Source organism: Leptodactylus fuscus, chromosome 2 (assembly GCF_031893055.1).
Source record: "Leptodactylus fuscus isolate aLepFus1 chromosome 2, aLepFus1.hap2, whole genome shotgun sequence".
NCBI classification, from domain to species: Eukaryota; Metazoa; Chordata; class Amphibia; order Anura; family Leptodactylidae; genus Leptodactylus; species Leptodactylus fuscus.
Window position 1 is genome coordinate 180007812 of NC_134266.1, and position 25643 is coordinate 180033454.

The following is a 25643-nucleotide window of genomic DNA, read 5'->3' on the forward strand; positions in this document are numbered from 1 at the left end:
CATTCAGGACTTGATGAAGTTGCCAAGTCAGAAGGAACTGACCGGAAAGCTTGCCACAGTAGAGAATCCTGTTGTGATTAAGAAATACTAAAATACTGGACTATATCTTGAGATCTACAAACCAGTCTCTACACACATTAGTATTGTTACAAAACCATGAACTTTGTCGTTTAGAGGGAGTCTTCCACCATCAATATTGTTTCTAAATTGATTTTGTGTTATTGTAAGAAGTGGCACAACCACCACTACGACTACTGTGGGTCCCTGCTACCTTTATTAGTTGCTTCAGCCCAATTTACTTACCGTTCCCCACTCCAGCCCATGGCTGCCTCTGTTTCCCCTTCAGCCTTTCTGGGGCCCCATGTGTCACGCTGTCATCACTGAGCGTCAGGAAGTCACTGACAGGGATGTCATATGGAACACATGGGGCCCGCTGGAGGGTTGAAGTGGAATTGGAGGAGGCCATTGGCAAGAGCAGGGGATCAGTAGGTAGCCGGAACTCGCAAAATTCGTCTTGTGAGGTTTGTTTGGTGACAAAACACATCCAAACCAAAATGCTATTATTATACTCTGGGGTCTCTTCAGACCCCAGAGTATAATGATTGGAGACCCAGAGGAGGTGATCAAACATAGTAACCTCTAGAGATAAGCAAACACTGTTTGAAACAACTGTTTCGAATAGCACGCTCCCATAGAAATGAATGGACGTAGCCGGCACGTGGGGGGCCGGCCGCTTCCATTCATTTCTATGGGAGCGTGCTATTCGAAATGGCTGTTTCGAATAGTGTTCGCTCATCACTACTCACCTCCTATGTGCCCTGGTGCGGGTCTTCGGGAATCTTCAGCGATTCACAGACATCAAATGGGTCGGCTGCCGTAATGACATATAATGATGCTGGCATGCCGAGTCTGTGATGCTATTTAAGAGGGCCAAAGACCTGCAACGGAGCCCAGATATATGAATACCACTGTTGTTTTTGTTTGATCACCTCTCCTGAGCTTGTGATCATTATACTCTGAAAGACTCCCTTTAAGGCTAAGGCCTTAAATATGTGACCAAAAAAACAGCTTTTCCACAACCTAAAACAGTAGTAACAATTTTGTAGTGGGTTTTGATTCAGTCATTCATATATGAAGGAGTTAGACGTACCGGCTTCAAGCTTCCTCCAATTTATATTTTTAAAGAAAGGAGATACTCGCAGATCATTGCAATTTCCATTTCTAAACCCAAGACGTTTCTTACAGTCTTTTTCCAGTAAGGCTTCACAGAAGATTCTGCAATCCCTACTGAACTTTCCCGTGTATGTGACTGTATCATTGAGGATTCGATTCTTTAAATCCTTATTCTCTACCTAAAACATAAAATCACAAAACATATTATACATATTAGTATTCATACATTACTTGTTTATTCAGTTTGTGAAACTATGAGTTATGGCACAATTCTTATCCTTGGGAAAAACTATTTCAGTTTTATACTTTTTCAGCTTTTAAATAAATGTATAAATTGGTGCTGACAAGGGGAGTAAAAATATTACCTATAGTCTAAAGTATAGATCATCTACAACTGAAATGGATGGGAGATGAAACTGAAAATTTACAAGAATTCTCAAAACTAAACAAAATGACTTGTCAAGCATTTGGTTTCACCGTCAGATGTTACAACAGACCACAGGAGGGCAGTGCAATGCTTTCTAATACAGATACTATACCGTCGTCTAAATGTCGTTTTGTGAAATAAAGTATATTTAATTCCAGCTGAACAACTGGAGGTAAGATTAAAGAAAATAGGAGCCTTCACACAATGTAACGCTGCACTCATTCTGATCGTAAAAACACGTTCAGAATGAGCTCGTAAAAAGCAGCTCCCATTGACTTGAATGGGAGCCGGCATATGCGCGCTCCCCATTGAAATCAATGGGAGGCCTTTTTTCCCCTATGCTTTCAATGGGATACGCGCGTACGCATACATTGAAAGCAATAGGGAAAAAAGCCTCCCATTGATTTCAATGGGGAGCGCACGTATGCCGGCTCCCATTCAAGTCAATGGGAGCTGCTTTTTATGCGCTCATTCTGAACGTCTTTTTACGATCAGAATGAGCGCAGCGTTTACTGGTTTACTGTCACTAAATAGTTAAAATTGATCAGTAGCATTACAAAATGCCAGTGTGGCCCCAGCTTTGAAATAAATATTAGAGATGAGCGAACAGTAAAATGTTCGAGGTTCGATATTCGTTTTGAGTAGCCCCTCAATATTCGACTACTCAAATCGAATATCGAACCCTATTATAGTCTACGAGTGAGGGTCGGGCTGGATCCTCCGAGAAGTCTTCTCCTTGCAGCATCCCCGCGGCATCTTCCGGCTCTGAATTTACTCTGCCAGGCATCGGGCCTGGGCAGAGCTGACTGCGCATGCCTGGACTACAAGCGGACATGCGCAGTCGGCTCTGCCCAGGCCTGATGCCTGGCAGAGTGAATGAAGAGCCGGAAGACGCCGCGGGGAGCTGCACGGAGAAGACTTCTAAAGGTAGGAGAAGAACCGGCGTTCAATGGCCGACTGTATAGCATTCGGCCAATCAATGCTGGTTCTGCATCGAACTTTTACATTCGAATAGCGAGTGGTACCCGATCGAGTACGAGTATTTCGAATACCGTAGTATTCGATCGAATACCTACTCGATCGAATACTACTCGCTCATCTCGATTTAATCTCCCATATGCGGCGATCCTTTTTGTTTCTAAAATTCCCTCTTAGTACCAGGATCTTCATATCCTTGGTCATATTATGATTTTCATTGCAGAAGTGTTTTGGCACAGGGAGGTCCAGTCTCTGTTCTCTTATTGTATGACTGTGTGAGTTCATCCTTGATCAAGTACGAGTATTTCGAATACCGTAGTATTCGATTGAATACCTATTCGATCGAATACCTATTCGATCGATAACTACTCGCTCATCTCTAATAAATATCAGTGTAAGGGTGCATTCACACTGAGTAAACGCTAGCTTATTTTGTAGAGTAAAATTACACTTGTAAATTTTGCTATTCCATTGACTTCAATGATATTTTTTTACAAGTGTAAAAATACGCCTGTAAAAAATACGCCTGTAAAAAATACGCCTGTAAAAATACGCCTGTAAAATGTCATTGAAGTCAATGGGATAGCAAAATTTACAAGTGTAATTTTACTCTACAAAATAAGCTAGCGTTTACTCAGTGTGAATGCACCCTAAAGAGTTTGATTTAGTAGTAAGTCCATTGTACAGTAAACCTGGCCACACGCCATTGACCTGTGGATTTTGCTGCAATCAACAAACCATCTAATGTACATGTGTGCCTCCATTGACAACATGTTGGATTGTTGGACAACCTTTCAGGAAGAAAAGACACTGCCCTTCCATTCAGTATACACAGTGCTTAAAGGGGCTCTATCATTGGGAAAAAGCATTTTTAGACAAGCACATCCTTGCATAGCCTTTAGAAATTCTATACCACACATACCTTTATTATGTAAATTGCCTCAGTAGATTTTGAATAAGTCCGTTTTTATTCATATGCTAATGAGCTTCAACCATGCAGCGGAAGTGTCTGTGTGCACTGTCTGCTCTATGTGTATGCATGGCAGAGACGAGTCATCAGCACAGCAGCCTCTGCTGTCCATATACATAGAGCAGACTTATTCAAAATTGACTAATTCAAAATCTACTGAGGTAATTTACATACTGAAGGTATGTGTGAAATAGCCCTTCTAAAGGCTATGCAAGGATGTGCTTATCTAAAAATGACATTTCCCAATGATTGAGCCCCTTTAAATTGAGGGGAAAAAATTAGGGGGAACTATGGGGCATAATTTATAGGCATATAATGGCATGAGCAGAGGGCTAAAGGTCCACCCCCAGTGCACCGATTTATTTGCATAAGGCTTTTAAGTTGTTTTTTTTTCACCAAATCTACATAAGTGACATACATAACAGGTACATCACTGTAATGTGCTCTGTAAAAGAGTTGTAACAGTTGATATACTCAGGGAAGGTGGTCGACTCTCTTTAAGCACCCCTGATTCTGATGCAGGGGACATAATGACCAGCAATCCCCCTATGTGTTGTTTTACATGAGGGGTGTGTTAAAAGTGTTGTTTGTGTGCCCCCTGAAAACTGTTTATAATGTAGTATGTCTAAGGCTGCATTCACACGGAGTAAACGCCGCGTATACGCCGCTTTAACGCCGCGCTATTTAGCGGTGGCGTTGCCCGGCGTTAACGCGGCGTATACGCGGCGTTAACGCGGCGCTACGCGGCGTAAACGCGGCGCTATGTGCAAAAAACACACAAAAAACGCCAGCGTTTACTCCGTGTGAATGCAGCCTTATTGTGCATTTTATGAGGTATATTGTATGGCATATGCTGATGCCTTTTCCACTGTTTTTATGCCTTTTTTCAGTAGTTCTCTCCAGTGCTTCCAGTGCTTTGCTGCCATCAAGTGGCCAAATAGTGTAAATAGAAATGTGCTGCATCATTGCTGTTATTAAGTTGCAAATAAGTTAAAATATATTATAGTTAAAAGGGCTGTCCAAGATAAACTGAGAATTAACCCCAAAACTATACCCCCTCTCCCCACCTAACTTCTAATTTACTTCAATTTAAAAAAAATCCACTGACATTCCATTTCACTGCTTCCGAAACGGAACATCACCATTACTCTCCCCCACCTATCCCCATCAATACTTATCAAGCCTTCCTAACTCCGGGAACAGTTCCTCTCGTCTTCCTCTCTGCCGTTAGTGGGCGGAATAGGTTAGCTAGGGAGACAGGGGAAGGTGGGAGTGGCTAGTGAGAAGGAAGAATGAGGCAGAGTGAAATAGAGCTACTGTAGAAGTTACACAGGAACCTGCAAAGCAGGAAGCTAAAAACTGTAAACAAATGCAGAGGATGCTGGCAGCAACCAGAGACACTCAGAAATCACTGCAAACACTGTTAAAGGTATATGGGTGTACTAGCACTAGCACTAACAGACCTTTCTAAAAAAAAAAAGAAAAAAAAAAAGTGCTGGAAAACCTGTTTAAGTATACTATGGTATATACAGCAGAGTATAATATAATGTTGTGTCTAGGAAAGCCTGAAATTCTGACTAGGTACATTTAGGGACTATAAACTACTGCCATATTGTTTGAATAGTGTTAGACAATCCAGTGTGTGGGAAGCTGAAGAGTCCAGGCCAGAATAGCCCATGCCTTGGGACACAGGTCTTGACTTGAGCAATAGAGGAGAGATCATCAAGATGTTTGTTGTTTTTCCACTTTAGTTTGTATTTTTGCATTTTCTTACACTAAACACGATATACACCATCAGGTTTCTGTTTGCTGTGTCCGTACCACACCTGCTATACCTCGGTTACACCTACTGTAGGTAACCCCTATATCTACTTCCTGTTCCCTCTCAACACACAGGGATTGATGTAGCAGAGACGAGTGTGCACACTCGGCTCTGCTATATCAGATGGGCTGACCGGCACATCAGATGTAGCAGAGCAGAGTGTGCACACTCGGCTCTGCTACATCTGATGTGCCGGTCAGCCCATCTGATATAGCAGAGCCGAGTGTGGATATAGGAATCCATAGGAATGCATTGGCCAGCGCTGATTGGCCAGAGTACGGAATTCGACCAATCAGCGCTGGCTCTGCTGGAGGAGGCGGAGTCTAAGATTGCTCCACACCAGTCTCCATTCAGGTCCGACCTTAGACTCCGCCTCCTCCGGCTGAGCCAGTGCTGATTGGCCGAAGGCTGGCCAATGCATTCCTACATCTGATGCATTCCTACATCTGATGTGCACACTCGGCTCTGCTACATCAGATGTAGCAGAGCCGAGTGTGCCGGTCAGCCCATCTGATATAGCAGAGCCGATGTAGCAGATGTAGCTACATCTACATCTACATGTAGATGTAGCAGAGCTGATGTAGCAGAGCCGAGTGCACACTCGGCTCTGCTACATCTGATGTAGCAGAGCCGAGTATGCACACTCGGCTCTGCTACATCTGATGTAGCAGAGCCGAGTGTGCACACTCAGCTCTGCTATATCAGATGGGCTGATAGGCACACTCGGCTCTGCTACATCTGATGTAGCAGAGCCGAGTGTGCACACTCGGCTCTGCTATATCAGATGGGCTGACCGGCACACTCGGCTCTGCTACATCTGATGTAGCAGAGCCGAGTGTGCACACTCGGCTCTGCTATATCAGATGGGCTGACCGGCATCAGATGTAGGAATGCATTGGCCAGCCTTCGGCCAATCAGCGCTGGCTCTGCCGGAGGAGGCGGAGTCTAAGGTTGGACCTGAATGGAGACTGGTGTGGAGCGATCTTAGACTCCGCCTCCTCCAGCAGAGCCAGCGCTGATTGGTCGAATTCCGTACTCTGGCCAATCAGCGCTGTCCAATGCATTCCTATAGGAAAATGTTAGCTTGCGAAAATCGCAAGCTGACAGGGATTTCCATGAAATAAAGTGACTTTTATGCCCCCAGACATGCTTCCCCTGCTGTCCCAGTGTCATTCCAGGATGTTGGTACCATTTCCTGGGGTGTCATAGTGGACTTGGTGACCCTCCAGACACGGATTTGGGTTTCCCCCTTAACGAGTATATGTTCCCCATAGACTATAATGGGGTTCGAAACCCGTTCGAACACTCAAACAGTGAGCGGCTGTTTGAATCGAATTTCGAACCTCGAACATTTTAGTGTTCGTTCATCTCTAGTAAAAACAATATGTCATGATTCTCAATGAATACATTTTGCTAGAATGAACTGCAAAACTTGAAATATTAAAAAAATACAAATAGTCACGTGATCAGAATGATTTACTTATATTTAGTTACCTTTTCCCCTCTAGATCTGAATGGACCACGTGCAGCAATCATTTCATATAAAGTTACACCCAAAGAGAAGTAGTCCACGGAATAATCGTATTCTTCTCCATTTAGTAGCTCAGGAGCCATGAATCCTGGAAAAGATTTATTTTAGTCTGTATGAAACATAAGAATATTAGTAAACAAATTGTAAAACGCTATACGGGCATTAAAGAGGACCTTTCACCACTTTTGGGCACAGGCAGTTCTATATACTGCCAGAAAGCTGACAGTGCGCTGAATTCAGCGCACTGTCGGCTTTCCCGATCTGTGCCCGGTGTGAAGAGCTTACGGCCCGGTACCGTAGCTCTTCTATGGTCAGAAGGGCGTTTCTGACCATTAGCCAGGAACGTCCTTCTGCCTCGCGGCGCCAATCGCGCTGTGCTGTGGAGCGGGGAGGAACGCCCCCTCCCTCTGCTCACACAGCTTGTCCGTAGACGAGTATTATCAGGAGCGGGAGGGGGCGTTCCTCCCGGACCCACAGCACAGCGCGATTGGCGCCGCGAGGCAGAAGGACGTCTCTGGCTAATGGTCAGAAACGCCCTTCTGACTGTAAAGCGCTACGGTACCGGGACCGATAGCACTTTACACCGGGCACGGATCGGGAAAGCCGACAGTGCGCTGAATTCAGCGCACTGTCAGCTTTCTGGCAGTATATAACACTGCCTGTGCCCAGATATGGTGAAAGGTCCTCTTTAACCACTTCCATACCGGGCCAGTTTATGGTTCAGGACCAGATACATTTTCAGGTTTTTTTGTATGTGTGGTTTTGAGAGCTATAACATTTTTATCCTTTGGGTTATTCAACTAATTTCTACATGTTTTTTCGGTGACACAAAGGGCTTTATTTTTAAGTACTTCCGTACTATAATTAGAATCCCCAAAATTTAACCCTCCTCTGTCCCCGCTCCCACATTTTCCCACATGATATGATGTCTTTTCAGGCTAACCTTATAGGTCCAAGCTCCATCCACATGTTAAAGGACACGACTAGTGACGGCTCATAAAGTTTTAAGTTTGTGTAATGACAGTCACCTCTATTGCAAAAGTGTCTGACCTCTGCATAAGCAATGCCTCCCCTGCTACCTCTTGTGTCACCCCCTCTACCTCATAGATTGTAAGCTCTTGCGAACAGGGCCCTCAGTCCCATTGTGTGAAATGACTTTCTTTGTTATGTATCTTTCTGCCTGTATTTGAACCCTACAAATTGTACAGCGCTGCGGAATATGTTGGCGCTATATAAATACATTTTATTATTATTATTATTATGTTGTTTTTATTTTTGCATGTGTTTTAACTTTATTAATTGCCAGAAAAATATAAACAAAAGAGGAGGGAAATCATGTCTTTTTTCACTTTTCTTTTTTTTTTAATTTAATAGCTTAAATTGCTACTAAAAAAAACTTTATAAAATAGTTTTTCCTCTCCATTGCAGTAATTTTATTTTTTATGGTGTTGTTGGGGCTGAGGCTAGAACCTTTAATAAGGGCGACTTATTGCTGTATTATTTTATTTTTATTTTTTTTAATTATTTAAAGTTTGGGGGGGGGGTTTACTTTTCTATTAATTTTTTAAAAATGTTTTACATAGTGTCCCCATAACGTCATAATAGACCTTTGGCGAAATCTGAACACTATTTTTTGGTGGGAGGAGGCTGATTTCCCCTGTAACTGGGGATGGTACATTTATTCTCTCTTACAGGAAGAATATAGCCTCCTACCCATAACTACAGAGCTGATCTGGGACCTGTAGGACACAGTAGCTCTTACAGACTCTGAACCCAGCAGAATCACTTGACAGCTGGGTCAGAGGGGAGCCGCATCATGGTGATGCCCATAGCTGTGTATAGCTCATTATAGTTAGAAGCGGCTCCAGATTGGACGTACCAGTATGTCTTTGCAGAACAAAGCAACCACTTTCTGGAAGTAAAGACCCAATGGGTGGTTCACAAGTGGTTAAGTATCTTCCTGCACGATGGTCCCAACTAGGATATTTTTGGAAAATAGCAAAAGTCTACACTTAGGGTCCATTCACACGGAGGTAAATGGTGAGGAATTTGGTGTAATTTCAGCGCTGAAAAAAAAGCCTCCTATTGACTACAATGGGTTCCTTCAAATGCTAGCAGAAAAATGAACCCATTGAAGTCAATGGTAGGCTTTTTTTTTCAGCGCTGAAATTCCACACCAAATTCTTCACCATTTTCCTTCGTGTGAATGGACCCTAAGGGTGGCCCACCTAGCAGCAGCCTTGTCTGCCTAGTCATTACTAATGCTAGTCTTCTTTGCCCAGGAGCTGGCAGAGGGTGCACCTCCTATACATGCCTCGCAATAAACATTTAATACATTCCAGACTAGTGAACAAACACAATAGGCAATACACAGGAAGAACTGGAAAGGAAAGGGAAGCCAGCCAGAGATTCTATAAAAGATAGTGAATGTCCGAGCCACCTCACAGTTTACTGTGTGAAATCTCGGTAACCTATCAATCCCTAGAAATGGATGAAAGGTATTGAAGAAAGTCATTCTGGGTTTAGGATTATTTCAACTGTTTTTTAATTTTGCGCTTCCCTGACCAGGGTTGTGGACTGCACAGGACCACCAGCGCTGCCAGATTTATGATCATTTACACCAGTTTGCTGACGTAAATGGCTCTGAAATATATGTCTTCTCCCACTCTGCTCAATCCACTCCTGGCTTTGGCTAAAAAAAAACGCAGCAAATTCTGTAACAAAAAAAGCTGCGATTTCGCAATGTAGGGCCTCTGCCTAAAGGCTTGCAATAAAAATATGTTCCTTTGTGTTTCAGCTTCTAGCTATTATCAAGATTGTCAAGATGGGGGAAGCACGGTGGCCTTGCTGTGATGGAGTCCTGGCTTCCAATCCTGCCAAGGACAACATCTGGACATTATAGTCTATGAGGTCCGTGTGCTTTTACAGCATAGCGCATGCAGTTGCGATTGTATTCCGTCCGGGGGGTCTCCATGAGGACTCTAACCGGGCTGAATACATGCGCTAATGTGAACCGGCCCTGAGCAACATCTTCCACTTTGTAACAGTTTGTAGTTAGCGGAGGATATCTAAAGAGGAAAGCAAACTCCCTACAAGAAAAGGAATATCGCTAAAGCCCTTTTCAGTCAATTTGTGTAAGAATAAAACATTGATTTTCATGAAAATGGAGCTACAATACAGAATAAGAAAGGCGTCTTTGGAAAGTGTAGAAGCATACCTCTACAAGGTATTGTCTTTGTTATGATAACAACTTTCCTGCTGATAGACTCCCTTTAAGGACCAGCAAAACTTTCTTATCTTTTATTTTTATGTAGCAATATGAAGTCTTGTTTTGGGCTTTAAGTTGTTATTGAGACATGAAATATACTTTAGACTTATTCCAAAGATAAGAGATTCATGTCTCAGTGATCAAACCCCAAATTATAACATGCACCCCCTATCCAAAATTTTCAGTACATACTTTTCAATTTCATTTATTAACAGCAGTGAAACGTGTGATCTAGTCTGGGCTATATTGTTATGTTATTACAATTTTACAACAATTAACATGGAACTGTATTATTAAATTATTAGTAAGTAGTCTTGATTCTGAAGATAAGCCTATACTACAGGATGTTTTTCTCTTACCTGGTGTTCCTGCATAGCCTTTGGTTTTGTTTTTCTTCTCCTTCAATTCCACGGCAAGCCCAAGGTCAGAAATACGCACATGCCCTAAAAAGTAAATACATACCTTGTTTTTTAAGACCAGATATTGTTCCTTCATCTCTATTCTACAATATTTTACTTGCATTGCCTGGAAATTTACTGGAAAATGCCCAAGAACCCAGATGCTGAACATAAAGTGGTTTTCTATTATTTGTGTGAAAGGTGAATAGATGAATCAGAGCACTTTTTTATTTTCTAATTGTAGTTATATTTATTATTTTCTGTACATAATTCTGCGGGCTGACATCTTGTCTGAGCTTCTTCTTTGCTCTATTAACAGCATGTAGTGATATGCTTCATATTCATGGCCATATGCGGCACTTATCTGGCGCTGACTCACTGAAGTCTATAGGAGCATTTTCTAGGCATGCTCTATGTGGGGAGAGGAAGTAGACAAGCTGTGACATTATCTATTGTCAGTAGTGGATGGATCATTATCTTCTATTGTAATATTTTCTATCTTGTCTGTGGAGTAAATGAAGTGTCTGCTGCAATTAAAACCCCTACAGACTGTCTATTATTGGGCTTAGTGGTCAGAGTGAAGATTGTAGGATGTAGTCCATGTTTTTACATATAGAAAGTGTCATGGAAAATTAAAATACAATCATTACAAATTCCTAAAATATATATTGAACATTAAAAAAAACTTGGTTTAAAAATTAGGCCATTTTGATGACACATTCCCTTTAAGTGCCCAATTTTTTTGATATTCAGTATTTTATTTGCATATTGGGAATGTAAAAAACATGTATAATTTTTGCATTGTAAAACATTGTTCTATAACAATACATGTGCTATATGCATCATCTGTATAATATAATATATTATTATATATAACTCAGAGAGCAATGCAGCAGGAACACTGAACACACAGGACGTATGCCTGAACTAACATCCACAGCAACATTTTGGGGTGCTGTCCCTTTCTCAAGCAGATATATTCACATCTTATTTGTTTGCCATTAAAACATGTATAAAAATAAGATTTGGTTGCAATGCTCTACCAAGTTTTTATTTCTGTATCAGCCATCTCTGCTTCTGACCTTTTCTTCCTTCTTTTGAAACTGGGATAAGTGTCTATAAATTTCATTTTCTGCACAAGCTGTAAAAAGTATCTAAAGCGGTTGTTATATAAGAGGGAGGACTTGTGCACCAGTTTTTCTTTTTGGTGTAAATTGCACTAGAATTCTGGCACAATATCTAGAAATGTACTTATCAGATGACATGTAGTATTTGGGGTTGCTGTCCTAATCTGCATTGACAGCCTGATGATAAAAGCTCTGACGTTGACCACCATCTAAGATAAACCTACCATCATTGTCCAGTAGCACATTTTCTGGTTTGAGGTCACGATAGATGATCCTGTTTTGGTGTAAATGTTCCATCCCACATATAATTTGTGCAGTATAGAAGCATGCTCTGGGTTCATCTATGCCTGGGTTTTCCTCATCAACATTATAAATGTGAAACCTAAAGACAATAAGATTTCGAGCAAAGGTTATTAATTGTAAATCATAAAGAAGGTAACCATGTAGTAATATCAGTAGCTACAAATAAAGAGTGACAATACAGAAAAAGAATTACAGACAAAAAAATTAAAAAAAATATCAATATGCAATATAGAGTTAATAAAAAGGCTACTCACTAACAGGAGTTGTCTTTAATGAGAACCTAACAACTCACATAGGCAATGTCCCTACACTATTCAGTCAGTGCATACCAGGCACACAACTGTGACCGTGGAAATAGTAAGTGATATTTACCTCACCCAATTCTAGCGGCGGATCCCAGAAGGGAAGGTTGTGGCTTTCTCCAACAGCGCAAATCTGGATCAGGCTGCATTTACTTTGTCCGGATGAGGCAGAGGGTTGCCAAGGCCCTGGCACTCAAATATGACATCAGGGCACTGCATCTTGGCAGCAGATCAGAGTACCTCCTTTGCTTGACTATTCTTCCTGTTTATATAGACTCTGTACTTGATTCCTAATCTTGACATTGACTGTGTTTTAAGCCTTGTACCTGTATTCTACTCCTTGGATTTGTCGTTTGATTCCTATACTTTAGCTTCTGGTATCAATGCCTGACCTGATTCCTGATTCCAGTTCTGTCTCACTTTCCAGTATGCTGCATCCTGACTGATAATATGTTAATGACTCCTAACAATGTTCCTGACTTACCTTCAAGTTTTTCACTACACTGTATCCAATACCAATTAATCTGAGATGTTCAGCACTACCCGATCTCTGTTTTATTAGTTTTTATATTCTTCCACAACAGTGTTTTTCCACTCCAATTCCCAGTTCCTACAATACCCAAGCTGCAGGGTTTAGGTTCTAAAAGCAGCTACAAATTGCAAGATGCTTGACTTATCCAAAAGCTTGGCATGGCCTAGTGAAAGACAATTCTCCTCACAGACTACATACACGTAGACAGTGGGATATTATAGGGATCAGCCCAGACACCTTGCTAGAACATTGTTAGAACATACTAAAGTTGAGGGGAATCTTTTTCTCCTGCTGCAACCACATAAGGTTAACCCTGCAAAGACAGTTACATAACCAAGACTAAAGAACTCCAGTAAAATATTCGATAAAGTGCAAATTTCAAAATAAACCAGACTTCTGACTGGCAAAACAAAGTGCAATGTCTTTAGTAGAGAACTTATCAAATAACACAATTAGTAGTGTCCTATCGTGGCATTATGCCTACACCATTGCCGGTAGACATTTATGAACTTGCTGACCAAGTAAACGAATAACCAGAAATTATATGTGGATTTCTAGGAATATCAAGTTGCTAGGACACCTCAGATAAAAAGCCATGAATAGGTCATTGTGCTAGCCGTGCCAGCTTACTTACGGTGCACACAGTCATGGCATGAGGCCTAAATACTGTGATTTCTAAAGCATAAGGAGGGGAGGTTGACTCCCTCTAAATTAAAGTTGGACTCTTTCCATTTGCTCAGGAGTATTTAATTGGAATAACACACACTCATAGAGTCTACTTCAGATTCCTATATGCCCAAGGCTATTTTAACTGAAATGGAGCCCAGCCCTGAATCCCACTTGCCCAGTGGTCACTTTGGGTCCAAGAGAGGTAGGTTTTAATGTAGGTTCCTATCTGAATGAGGTTGCCTTTTCGAGGCAGATGGGCTACTAAAAGCTTGATCAATTATGTATACAAAGAACATCAAAATTATATGGGTAGATAGTAACTAGTAGTTGCAGATTTGTATCTGTATATAACAAATATCTGTAATGCATTTTCAGCTCTGTTTATATCATCTATGGGCTTCATTTGGATCTAGTTAAAGGGGCTCTATCACTGAGAAAAGTCATTTTTAACTAATCACATCCTTACATAGGCTTTAGAAATGCTATTCCACACCTACCTTTAGTATGCAGATTTCCTCAGTGGTTTCTGAATAAGTCAGTTTTTATTCATATGCTAATGAGCTTCCAGCCAGCACAGGAAGTCCCCAGCAGGACTCGTCTCTACCATTATCTCCTATGTGTGTGTGCAAACAGGAAGCTGAGTCATCAGCCTGTGCTGTATACACCCATAGGAAACAATAGCAAAGAGGGTGCACGATGCATCGTGCACCCAGTCTAATTAGCATGTAAATAAAAACAGACTTATTCAGAAACCACTGAGGCAATTTACATACTAAAGGTAGGTGTGGAATAGCCTTTCTAAAGGCTATGCAAGGATGTGATTAGTTAAAAATGACTTTTCCTAGTGGTAATCCAATAAACCCTCTCAGTTAGTTTTTCTAGTCACTGTCCTAACTGAAAAACGGCGATTGCCCAAGCCTTCTTTTATCTGACATCTTGTACTTCATCAGCTCCTGTTTGGCTACCTTGACACTAAACAGGGATGAAGGAGAATAAGATTCCTTAGATTATGCATCAGACTTGCAACCGCTAAGTCTCCTCAGCTGAGGTAAAAAACATAATGCTAAATCCCAGTGGACAATTTATGCCTTTATTTTTAGAAGAAATAGATAAGAAACAGCACAATTCAAGATTCCAAGAAAATATGCTCCAGAATTGTTTCAAGGGGAATACAAGCATTTACTAAAAGAGGAACGCCATTGGTCTTCTTTAAGCTAAATGCAGATATGAAACTTATCCAGACTGAGAGATGGCCAATTGGTCATCCAACTGTATTTTTGTCCAGGATTTTTTTTTTACGCATATTGTTTTATCCACAATCCTGCCAGATGCATCAGGAAGGGGGGTGGGGTGAATTCCCTTTATATGAGATAAATTAGCAACTATAAAAAATCCATCAAGACTGATCAAAAACATGACAGATTTGGAAGATTTTCATGAGAATAATCTATCAATAAAACCGTCTTTGCTGTCTAGAGCTACCGATCATAGCATGGCTTTTATTTTTCAAGACCCCCATTTTTACACCAAATTTGCAACTTTCTGAAAAGGGGGTATAACAAGGTTGTGCTATGGGTAGGGCCATCACCCCCACCAGATTTATCATTCGATACATCTGTATTCTGGCATAAATAATGACTGAAATCTACATCCACTACCTTTTGGTCAGGCACATGGACTGCGTGAGAATGCACTTAATTCATGATGACGTATGGGCCTTGTCATAAATTACGTGCATCCTCCTCCAGAGGCACAAAGAATATCAAGGTGTATACACTGGTCTTGGAAAAACGTCTTCATTTTCTTTTGGTTGCTTGAATGAAAATAACATGATCAGTACATGGAAGACAATATGGAAAACTAGTTGAAATAATCTTTCTCTAGTGGTGCCCATACACATTAGATGAAAGTCAGCCAATCCCACCAATTTTGGCTATGTAATTTGTATGGTAGTACCTCGACTTTCCATATGTTGGGGGAAAGAAGGATATTGCATCCTTGATCCTTTGCTTTGGTAGGTAATAATACATACAGATTGTGATATATATTATTCCTTCATTGAGAGGGCCTGATGTTGTCTGTATTCATTTTGGGATGTGCTCTAGGAGAATCACATGTACGGTACTATTTGTGCAAATTATTATATGTTTCAAATAGCATAGAGTGTGGCATAAGCTAGTCTGCAAGGCATTTTCTGCCATTGTTTTTGGAATTTTTAGAAATGTTGACTAACCTAGGTTTCCCGGGAGTCTTCCACTTATCAGATGACAATTCCCATTATAAATGGGTTGCCTGTCTGGAAACTTTTGTTCATTTGCCATATTAGGACATATAAACATATACTTGGGCCTATAATAATTTTCTCTTGAAAGAGAATTCTATGAATGTAAAATTTACTACACACCTCCTAATATTACAGTTCCCTTGCAGCATTAAAAATGTGAGATTGCTAACAGCTTCAGTTTACAACGTGCTTACTGGTAGATCAACCATGTGAAACTCCATTCTATTGATTAGAGAGTGGCTAGGTATCCAAGGCCACCTCTTACCAAGAATCATTGAGCATATGCAATGGCACCCTCTATTCTCAGAATTAGCAGCTTCCCAGCTGACAGCTGCATTTTTGACTTGTCTCAATCTACTCTGTAGAAAAAAGAAAACCTTTACCAAACCATGGAAGAGCTGATTTTATATAGAGTATTAATAGAAGTTCTACAGAATCATTGTGACAACTTACCGTAGGTCACCTCCATTCATTATCGTCATTACTAAGCAGACGTCATTCTTTGTTTGGAATGCATATGCCAGAGAAACAATAAATCTACTATGCACTTTAGCCAGAATCCTTTTCTCCACCATGGCACCCTGTAAATGCAAAATAGAAAATTTAAAGAAATTTTGTATACACATTCATACTGCCTATTTGTGAGACCAAAGAGAGGAAGATCACAGCTGTGTTCTAAACTGATGATATTCGTACAGAACTGCCTGAGTTGGTGTTGCTAAAATCTGCCAATAGAGGTGTGTAGACACCAATTGTGCAGGTTACTCAATTATATTACACCTCTCTGTTTGGCCAGAGATCAAGAGGAGAATCTATTTGGGTCAACGATGTCCTTGACGTTTGGCCAGCATGTGGACAACTCAAGCATAGCGTTGGCACTCAGGAACTGACTGACTGCTGTGCTCATGAGTTTGAAGAATATAAGCAAAGATTGTGAACCTGATAGGAAACTCTCTTCTGGATCTCTGACCAAATGGAGTGGTGATTATGTACGTTTTTTTTTTATTATTTTATGCTTTTGCAGGGTCTTTTAAGACTTTTTAAGCCTTTGAAACCCCTGCAAATGGTGTCAAATAACAAAAAGAATATTTGCTTGTCCTATATTCCATTTAGCTAGTGTTGCTTCTCTCTTGGACCTCATGGTCTTTGTTCACAGTCACCTGATCTATTACTAGCATTGGCTATGTTAAGTTAGAGGCTATGTACTAAGATGCCTAACTACTGCGACCACAAATTGGGAGACTGTAAACAGAGACCAAGAAAGAGGAAGCAATCACTGGGGGAATGGACAGGCAAGTATTCTTTTTCTTTAACTTGATGTTGTGTGCAGAGGGTTTGAAAAAAAAGCTAAGGCCCCTTGTAGTGGGCATCAGCAAAAATGCACTGCAGGAAAAATTGTGGCGGCAAAGCATAACAGTTTTTCCCACAGCACTTTTCTCAGAAAGAGGAAACCGCAGACTTTCAGCTTCAATTACACCTATAGGGAAACTGACGACTTTTCCATATACTGTATAATTAACATGCTGCTATTTCCAAAATTGCAACGCTGCACATATTTTACCGCAATGTGTGTATGGGATTGGGCCAGACCATAGTGTCTACCCCACATGGAGCCCCAGCCTAAGGAAATCTGTATCTTATTAAGTGTAGAAAGACACCTGCTATATCCAATAAAGTGACAGCAGCATTCAAACATGCAGTGCATTCATGAGTCTTGAACATTAGCATAAGAAAACCATGCAATATAGAGCAAAATTTTATTCTCACAACACCAAGAAATGCACAACAGAGCACAAACACAGGAAGATAATAGGATAAGGCTTATCTTAAGTGTTTCTTCCCATCACGTATCACAAGTCCTACAGCTAAGACTGCAATTGTTGAAACGAGTGACTTCTACCAACTTACATATGCCTTGGCCATTAAAATTAAAGCAATGTAATCAGTGGTGTAACTACCACCATAGCAGCAGAGGCAGCTGCCACGGGGCCCGGGACATTAGAGGCCTGGTGACAGCCACTACTGCTGCTATCATTATACTCAGAGGTCTTTTCGGACCCCTGAGTATAATGATTGGCAGACCGGGAGAGGTAAGAAACATAAAAAAAACACTGTTACTTACCTCTCCACGATCCTGGCCAGGCCTCCTTCCTAGTTGTCTGACGTCTCTGACGTCACATGAACCCGACCTGCGTCCTGGGTCATGTGACGTCCGACATCATTGAAGAAGGACGGCAGCGGAGGCCGACAGCGTAGGAGCCGGGGGACAGGTAAGAAACAGTAGTTTTTTATGTTTTTGTTCCCCCGGGCAGCGCCGCACCTCCCATGAGGCGACCTGAAGCAAGCGCTTCAGGTGGCACTATGTCAGGACCCCAGGGAGGGCGGCATTTTTGATTATCTAAGCCAGTCCAGGACAAGCTGTCCTGGACTGGCTTAGCACCGAGCGGTGGTTTGGGGAGGCCACTGAAGCAGCGCTGCTCCAGCAGCCTCCCCTCATGCTCAGGCAGAGAGCAGGTCTTCTCCGTGCCTGCTCTCTGCCTGCGAACGGCGCTAAGCCCCGCCCCTTCACTACGTCACGCCCCCTTCGCTCCTTCACGCCCCAACGCTCCGCCCCCTCCTCCCGGGGGGGGGCGGCTTTCTGTAGTTCGCCTTGGGCGGCGAAAGGGGTAGGTTCACCCCTGCCCCCGGGTCTCCGATTATTATACTCTGGGGTCTGAAAAGACCCCAGAGTATAATAATTGTTTAGGGGTGTCCACTATGGGGTATAATACTGTGTGCAGGGGACACTATGGGGTACAATACTGTGTGCAGGTGCCACTATGGGGGATAATACTGTGTGAAGGGGCCACTAGGGGGCATAATACTGTGTGCAGGGGCCACTATGGGGATAATAGTGTGTGCATGGGCCATTACTGGGGATAATACTGTGTGGAGGGGCCACTATGGGGGATAATACTGTGTGCAGGGGCCACTAAGAGACATAATACTGTGTGCAGGGGCCACTAAGGGACATAATACTGTGTGCAGGGCCACTATGGGGGATAATACTGTGTGCAGGGGCCACTATGGGGCATAATAGAGCATGCAGGAATGCATAGGAGGGGGGCTGTCGAGGTCTTCGGCGTCGGTGTCGGTCGGGGGAGGGGGGCCATGTCAAAAGTTCGCCACGGGGCCCCGCCATTCCTAGTTACACCACTGCATGTAATACTTTAATAGGTCAGGTTTCTCACAACAGCCAAAAGGCAGGGCAGACAAACTAAAGGGAATCTGCAGGCAGTAAATTGGTTATTAAGCTAATTGAACTTCTCAAAGTGGTCCTTTGAGGAACTCCACCTTCCTATGAAATTTGAGCTCTAATCTTAATAGTCACCTGGAATGTTAAAGAACTACAGTTCCCCAAACGTTTTCTGGTTTTTGACATTTAAAATAACTAAGTGCCAACATTGCACTATTTCAGCTGTACTTAGGATAAGACTTTGAAAGGATTCAAATCTAGCCAATGAAAACTACAAGGAGTTTGTATGTTCTGCCTTGTCAGTTTCCTCCAGGTACTCCAGATTGCTTCTACGCTCCAAAGACATACTGATAAGGAATATAGATTGTGAGCCCTACTTGCCACAGTGGCAGAGTGTCTACTTGGCACAGTAAGTCATGTAAATATCTGTAAAGCACTGGAGAATATGTTGGTACTATATAAATTAGTAAAATTAATTTATTGCACTTATACTGGGTTCACACCAGCACCTGATCTACGTTTCAGGTTTCCATCTTCTGCCGACAGAAGATAAAAACCTGACAGACTGTGCCTGGTCCGGTGAGCGTTTTGTGCTCTTCGTGGTGAAACTTTTTTTTATGGGAGGAGATTTACCACGTTAGTCTTTTGTAGTAGAGACCAGGACATGAGAATCCGCTCCACAGGATCCCACAGCCAGCCATTGGTCTTGCAGATTTTTGGTAGATAGCTGATTGTGTCTGTATGTTTGCTGCATGCAATAATTCATCATATGCTGCTGCTCAAACTGATGATCTAGCATGTGCCACAGTGTCATTCAATGTGCACTTCACCTTAAAAGTATGAAATGGGGGAGGACGACTATAAGCAATGGCTTGCCCTGGTGTAGTTGATGGGCAGGAAATGGTCCAATGTAAATGTACTAGCATAGGCAGTTGGGTCCCACCTGGCATTGAAACTGTGCCTGCCCTGCACGCATGAGCTAATGTCAGTAGTAGAAAACACCAGGCCTTTCTGTGTTTCTAGACTGTGGCCTCTAATGCTCAAAACATTGACCCAGTTGGCCATAAAAGCTAAGTATTGTCCCTGCTCATAATTGCTGTTCCCCGTATAGACTGTGGTGTGCACCTTTCCTCACAATGACATTTAGATGGAAAGGCCCACATGGCCCATTCTGTCCTGTCTATAATGTCTATCACTATCTGCCTGAAATTGCTTAAATGTGACTAAGTTCCCTTGGTTGCAAATTTGTAACCTTTTAGGAACTACGGTATGTTCTGTATGATGCAGTGAGATGAATCACAGATCCTTCCCTTTGTCAACCATTAATGTAATTACCTCGTGATCGTGCTTACAGCACCCTATATAGTGTATACGATATCAGCACTGTGTTAAGCTGCTGTTATTTGATGGTGAAAGTGATATTTTGCACCTAAAAATTTATATACATTTCACTATTAAAGTTATATCTTAGTTTATACACATTTTTTCTAATACCTTTCCCGGTGAGCAGGTGGTGCTAGAGCATCATGCTGACTCTTATCTTGTCTGTAATTAACCTGCACAGCCATTGTAGTTCGTCTTAGATGAATTGCCATTTGTTTGATTTTGTTAAAAACAAACAATTTGGAATATTCAGGTTGAACCCAGTTCATGACAAATAAGTTTGCTTATCTCTAGTATTGAATACATCTGGAGATTTCTGACTTCTCTGGTGTGAGATGAGAGTTTTGCACAATTGATGTAGAAAGTTAAAGATTTTTGCAAACATAGATAATAAAAAGTTTTCCAGACTTTTGAAGATTTTCTCTAATCATCTTAGTAGTGACAGTCTGTTGTCTTAATCAGTTGCCAATGGATATGACCATGAATGCAAGAACCTTCCATGGTCTGGGACTTGTCATATTCCCAGCCATGATTTTCTTATTCAGGCTGTGTTATGTTCTCAAACATGTAGTGTCCCTGTCTGATAGCTTGTCCACAATGAGGGCCCCTTCACATGGAGTAAGCGCTCGGGTCATTCCGAGCCGTACACGCGAGCGCTTCTAAACAATTCCCATTCACTTCAATGGGAGCGCTTGTAAAGCCGGCTTTACGAGCGCTCCCATTGAAGTGAATGGGAAGTGTTTAGAAGCGCTCGCATGTACGGCTCGGAATGAGCCGAGCGCTTACGCCGTGTGAAGGGGCCCTAAGGAAATCATGACTAGGTTTCTGACAAGTCCCAGATCACAAAAAGTTTACATGGTCGTATCCACTGGCAACCAACCAAGAGAACAAACTGTCACCACTAAGATGATTAGAGAAAATCTCTCAAACTGTGCAAAATTTTCAATTATTTATATTTGTTAAATGTTACCTTGTAATTGTCTACAGATTGATATATACAGTTATATTTCTGGGAAAATCCCTTTAAGACTAAGTAGAATTTTGACGTAATGGACCATAAGACAAGTTTTCTTAAAACTTTGATAGGAATACAAAAGTTTTGGGGAAAGGTTTGGCAAGCTTTTAGCAAACTTAGCTAGGGGAGTGAGACCCTGTTAACATATTCATATAATCTTTTTGGACAAAATGAGACTGCACAGATTTTCAGAAGAGCAGTTGGAGTCACTGAGAGCCTGATCTTCCCTGATGAGATACAATCAGTCATCTGTTCTCTCCCCTTGGGTTCAGAAAAGCTTGTATTTTTGTAAATCACAGCTAGTCAATACAGAAATGCGAGCGTTTTCCATATAGGTATAATAGAAGCATAAATTCCACTGTGAAATCTGCTTTAGCATGAAGTTAAGGAATATGGTGTTGGAGGCCCGGAAATGTGGCATAGAATAATATTAATAGATCATACTGTATTGGGTCTGTCCACCAGTGAAAATGGATAAAATTGGACATGTCCTATTTTTTGACGAATAATAATAATAATAATAAAAAAAAAAAACTACATGTGAATTCACCCACAGGTTTTCATTGTTTGGGTTGCAAACCAAAACCAGTAGTTAGTTGATTAAACAGAACAGGTGCAAATATCTGTGTGCTATCCATTCCTGCTTTTGACTTACAGAAACTGATGCATAGTAGTCTGAATATGAGCCAGATTTATCACAGTGACTAATGCTAATTGATACATTGGTTCATCTTTAGACTGTCTCTCAGATGTTTTAGTCAGTACCTGAATTTTACATACATTTTAAGCCATATCCCTTCCTGTGAAATAACACCCCCTTTTCAGTGAAACCAGGCCCCTTTTTTGAATGAGACAGAAAAAATTGCTCAAAATCTAGGCATGCCAATTTACTTCAAATTATGGAACATTTTTTGCCAATACTAAACATGCCCCTTTGTTCTATCTTTAAAAAAAAAAAAAAAAAAAAAAGCTGTATTCCTTGATGTATTCGCATCTGCCTTGAAGTTTCCATAGACTCCAAAGACTCCATCGTAGATTCCGCTTAAAATCGGCAGAGAAGAGTCCTGCAAAGAGGACTCCAGCGGAGCCCATTAGGGTCTATAAGCAGACTGGGTCTCTGTCTTTCAGGTCCCCATGTGGATATGAACAAAGGAGACTCAAGTGCTAGTGTGAACCTAGAGAAAAATGGTTACGGGTGTCAGAATATGGCAGCTCCGAGAATTTTTTTTTTATTTTTCAAAGATTTTTTATTTAGTTTCATAGAATATTGTATGGAGTATTAAATGGCATCATAATGAAGGACAATCAGTGCCACAAAAATTAGCGATCATATAGTTCTGTGAATGAAAAACAAAAAAAAAATATGGCTTTTGCAAGGTGGGGAGTAAGAAATAAAAATTGAAAAATTGCTGAATCGGGGAAGTGCATACATATACAGTACAGTGCAAATGCATTTTTAAATATTTTCCACATGTGTTTACAAAAAGTTAATCTAACAAAAGCACAGCAGTATCCATCAATGTGACCTATGCTGCTCTGGGCGCCTTAATACTTTAAGTAGGTCAGATGCTGTTGGAAGGGACTGTACATCTGCTGGTACACTACGTTCAGTACAGTGCATTTTAGGATTAGACTGGTGTCATTTAATCATTTGCATGTCTGAGCAGTGCAAGCATGTGCTAGATCTAATAAAGACATTACATAGAAGCAGCTGCACAATATTGTTTATCTACTTGGAGAACTATGTACAAACTGTGAACTTCTTTTCTAGAGAGTATATAGAATCTGAGAAATTGAGGTCCATTCCTCCACCGGGAAAAAAGGTGGAAACAGTGTACTCTTAACCTAGATTGAAGACACATTCTAGATGTGGTTTGTATGCTGTACGCAAGCTGCAAAGCATCAAGGTCCAGAATTGTAAAAATGAATAAGCAGTCTTAGACTGAGCTGTCTAGGGCCCACCAGAAAAAAAAAATAATTCTGGGGCCCATTAAACAGTTACATAAAAATATTACCTAACACTCATGTACAAATTCTTAAAAGGTTGCCTAAATTTTATTAAACGTATTTATTTTTCAGTAGTAGCTTGCTGCTTAGCCCTTGACTCTTATTGTTTCTGTCCTAGGGCCCTGTCAGTAGTCTGCTGCTTGATTCTTCCTTGAACTAGGGCCCTTTTAGTTCTGTGACCTAGGGATACATACACACACAGCAGGAGGCTGCATGCAACAAGATGCTGCAAGATACCTGTTTATTGGGAACCCTGTACTGTCAAAGGGATCCAGGAAGAATACCAGTTGGACTGACTCTGCACATAGACGTCATTTCAGCCATCCATGTCTACATCAGTGTTTCCAACATTTACAGACTTGGGGCACCCTAGAAAAAACTATTTCCTTGGGCTCCTCTACCAAATAATTATTACCAAATGAGAAACAAAAACTATTGTTTTGGTGTGCTTGTAGAACATTTTTTGAAATTAGAACTGGAATAGAAATTTGCTGTAAATTCACAAAACTTCAACAAAAAACACATCAAAACTGCATGCATTTTTCTCCACAATAGAGACTGCTGTGGTCCGATCTTAGACTCTGCCTCCTCACAAACGAGTCTCCGGCAGAACCAGCGTTGATTGGCCGAATGCTGTACACTGGCCAATCAAGCTGGTCAATTCATTCCTATGAGAAAAAGTAAGCTCGCTCGTAACAGCAAGCTGCCAGCTCTCCCGGCCAGCAAGGACGAGCTTGCTGCAGAACCAGCGTTGATTTGCCGAATGCTATACACTGTATAGCATTCGGCCAATCAATGCTGGTTCTGAATCGGATATTTACTGCGAATAGCTAGTAGTATTCAATCGAGTACGAATATTTCGAATACCGTAGTATTCGATCGAATACCTACTCAATCAAATACTACTCGCTCATCTCTAGTAATAAAAATTGACCCTAGGCAAGTAATAATGTTTTCCAGTGTGCGCCAGGCAAGCAATAATGTTCTTCAGCAGCCACCAGACAAGCAAAAAAGTCCGACAGTGGTCCCCCGGCAAGCAAAAATGCCCTACAGTGGTCTCCAGGCAAGCTATAATGTCCTCCAGTGACCCCCAGACAAGAATAATGTCCCCCAGTGGCTCCCATGCAAGTAATAATGTCCCCAGTGATGGCCCATAATAAGTGTAATTGATAATAATTGTAATTGATAATAATAATAGGAATAAGCATACAAGACCCTGGACTGCATGCACCAACAGCATAGGCTTTGTAGGCCTTTGGCTATTGTTAGCTTTGGGAGAAGGGCATTTGGTACTGGAAATGTCCATCTAAATGCATGGAATTGTGTGCATAGATGTGTAACATTGATGTATTAATATGATAATTCAGTAATTACAGAGTTGTAGGAGTAGAAGGACAAGGAAAAGGCTGCAGGGGGTACTAAAAATTTTGAGGTGTGCATCACAGTGTTCTGATTTATTTTATCAGAGCAAACATTTGACAGTCTAATATGACAGAAGGAATTGTGCTTTCTCAGCAAGTTTTTCCCTATCCACAGATACCTTTCAGATTGGTAGGCATCCAACTGGTCACATAGTGGTTGGGTATTTATTTCAATGGAAGTGCCAGAAGTACATCGCTCAGCTATGTTTGGCACTCCCATTAAAAATGACCACTGCACAACCACTGTTCCATTCAAAATGGGGGACAAAAATTCCCTGCTCCCCTGATCAGTCAGACCCTGGCAATCAGCAAGTTATCCCCTCTCCTGTGGATAGGAAATAACTTACTATGATGGCAAAAGCCCTTTAAAAGAAATGGTGAATTTGGAACCCTAAACACGATTAGGTCCTTATGGATGTCAGGCATTCCAGTTTTGGGACCATCCTATGTGTGGTAGTTTGTAAAATTTCAATGATGGCAGATGTTGTAGGAAATGGATGATGGATTTCAACTTGTCCATGATGTTTTTTTCAGGGGCACTAAACTCCAACACGAGCTTGACAGCTTACCCTTCGCTGCCTATTGAGAACACAATCGTATCTGAGCATACACATGTTTAGGAGATCAGGAGGAATGAGCATTTGGTTGATAGCCATCTAATCTGTATAACTAACTATAGCCCCCTCTTCCGGTGGCAGGGCCAAATAGTCATTTTAACATTGACGTCAATACTATAGCATTGCAATGTATGGTATAAGTGATCTAATGATCACTGATACGAGTTCCCCTGGGGGGGCA

The 25643-nt window shown here is 41.4% G+C and overlaps 1 protein-coding gene across 1 annotated transcript in view; it reads right to left on the bottom strand.

Annotated features, from left to right (window-relative positions):
• GRK1 (G protein-coupled receptor kinase 1) overlaps positions 1-25643 on the bottom strand; it is a 40452-nt gene that overhangs the window by 10331 nt on the left and 4478 nt on the right. The window contains exons 2-6 of the mRNA XM_075265246.1: positions 16238-16365; positions 11919-12076; positions 10529-10612; positions 6865-6989; positions 1151-1352 (exon numbers count right to left, since the gene is read on the bottom strand). Coding sequence (XP_075121347.1) covers positions 1151-1352; positions 6865-6989; positions 10529-10612; positions 11919-12076; positions 16238-16365 — 697 coding nt within the window. The remainder of the gene's footprint in view (positions 1-1150; positions 1353-6864; positions 6990-10528; positions 10613-11918; positions 12077-16237; positions 16366-25643) is intronic.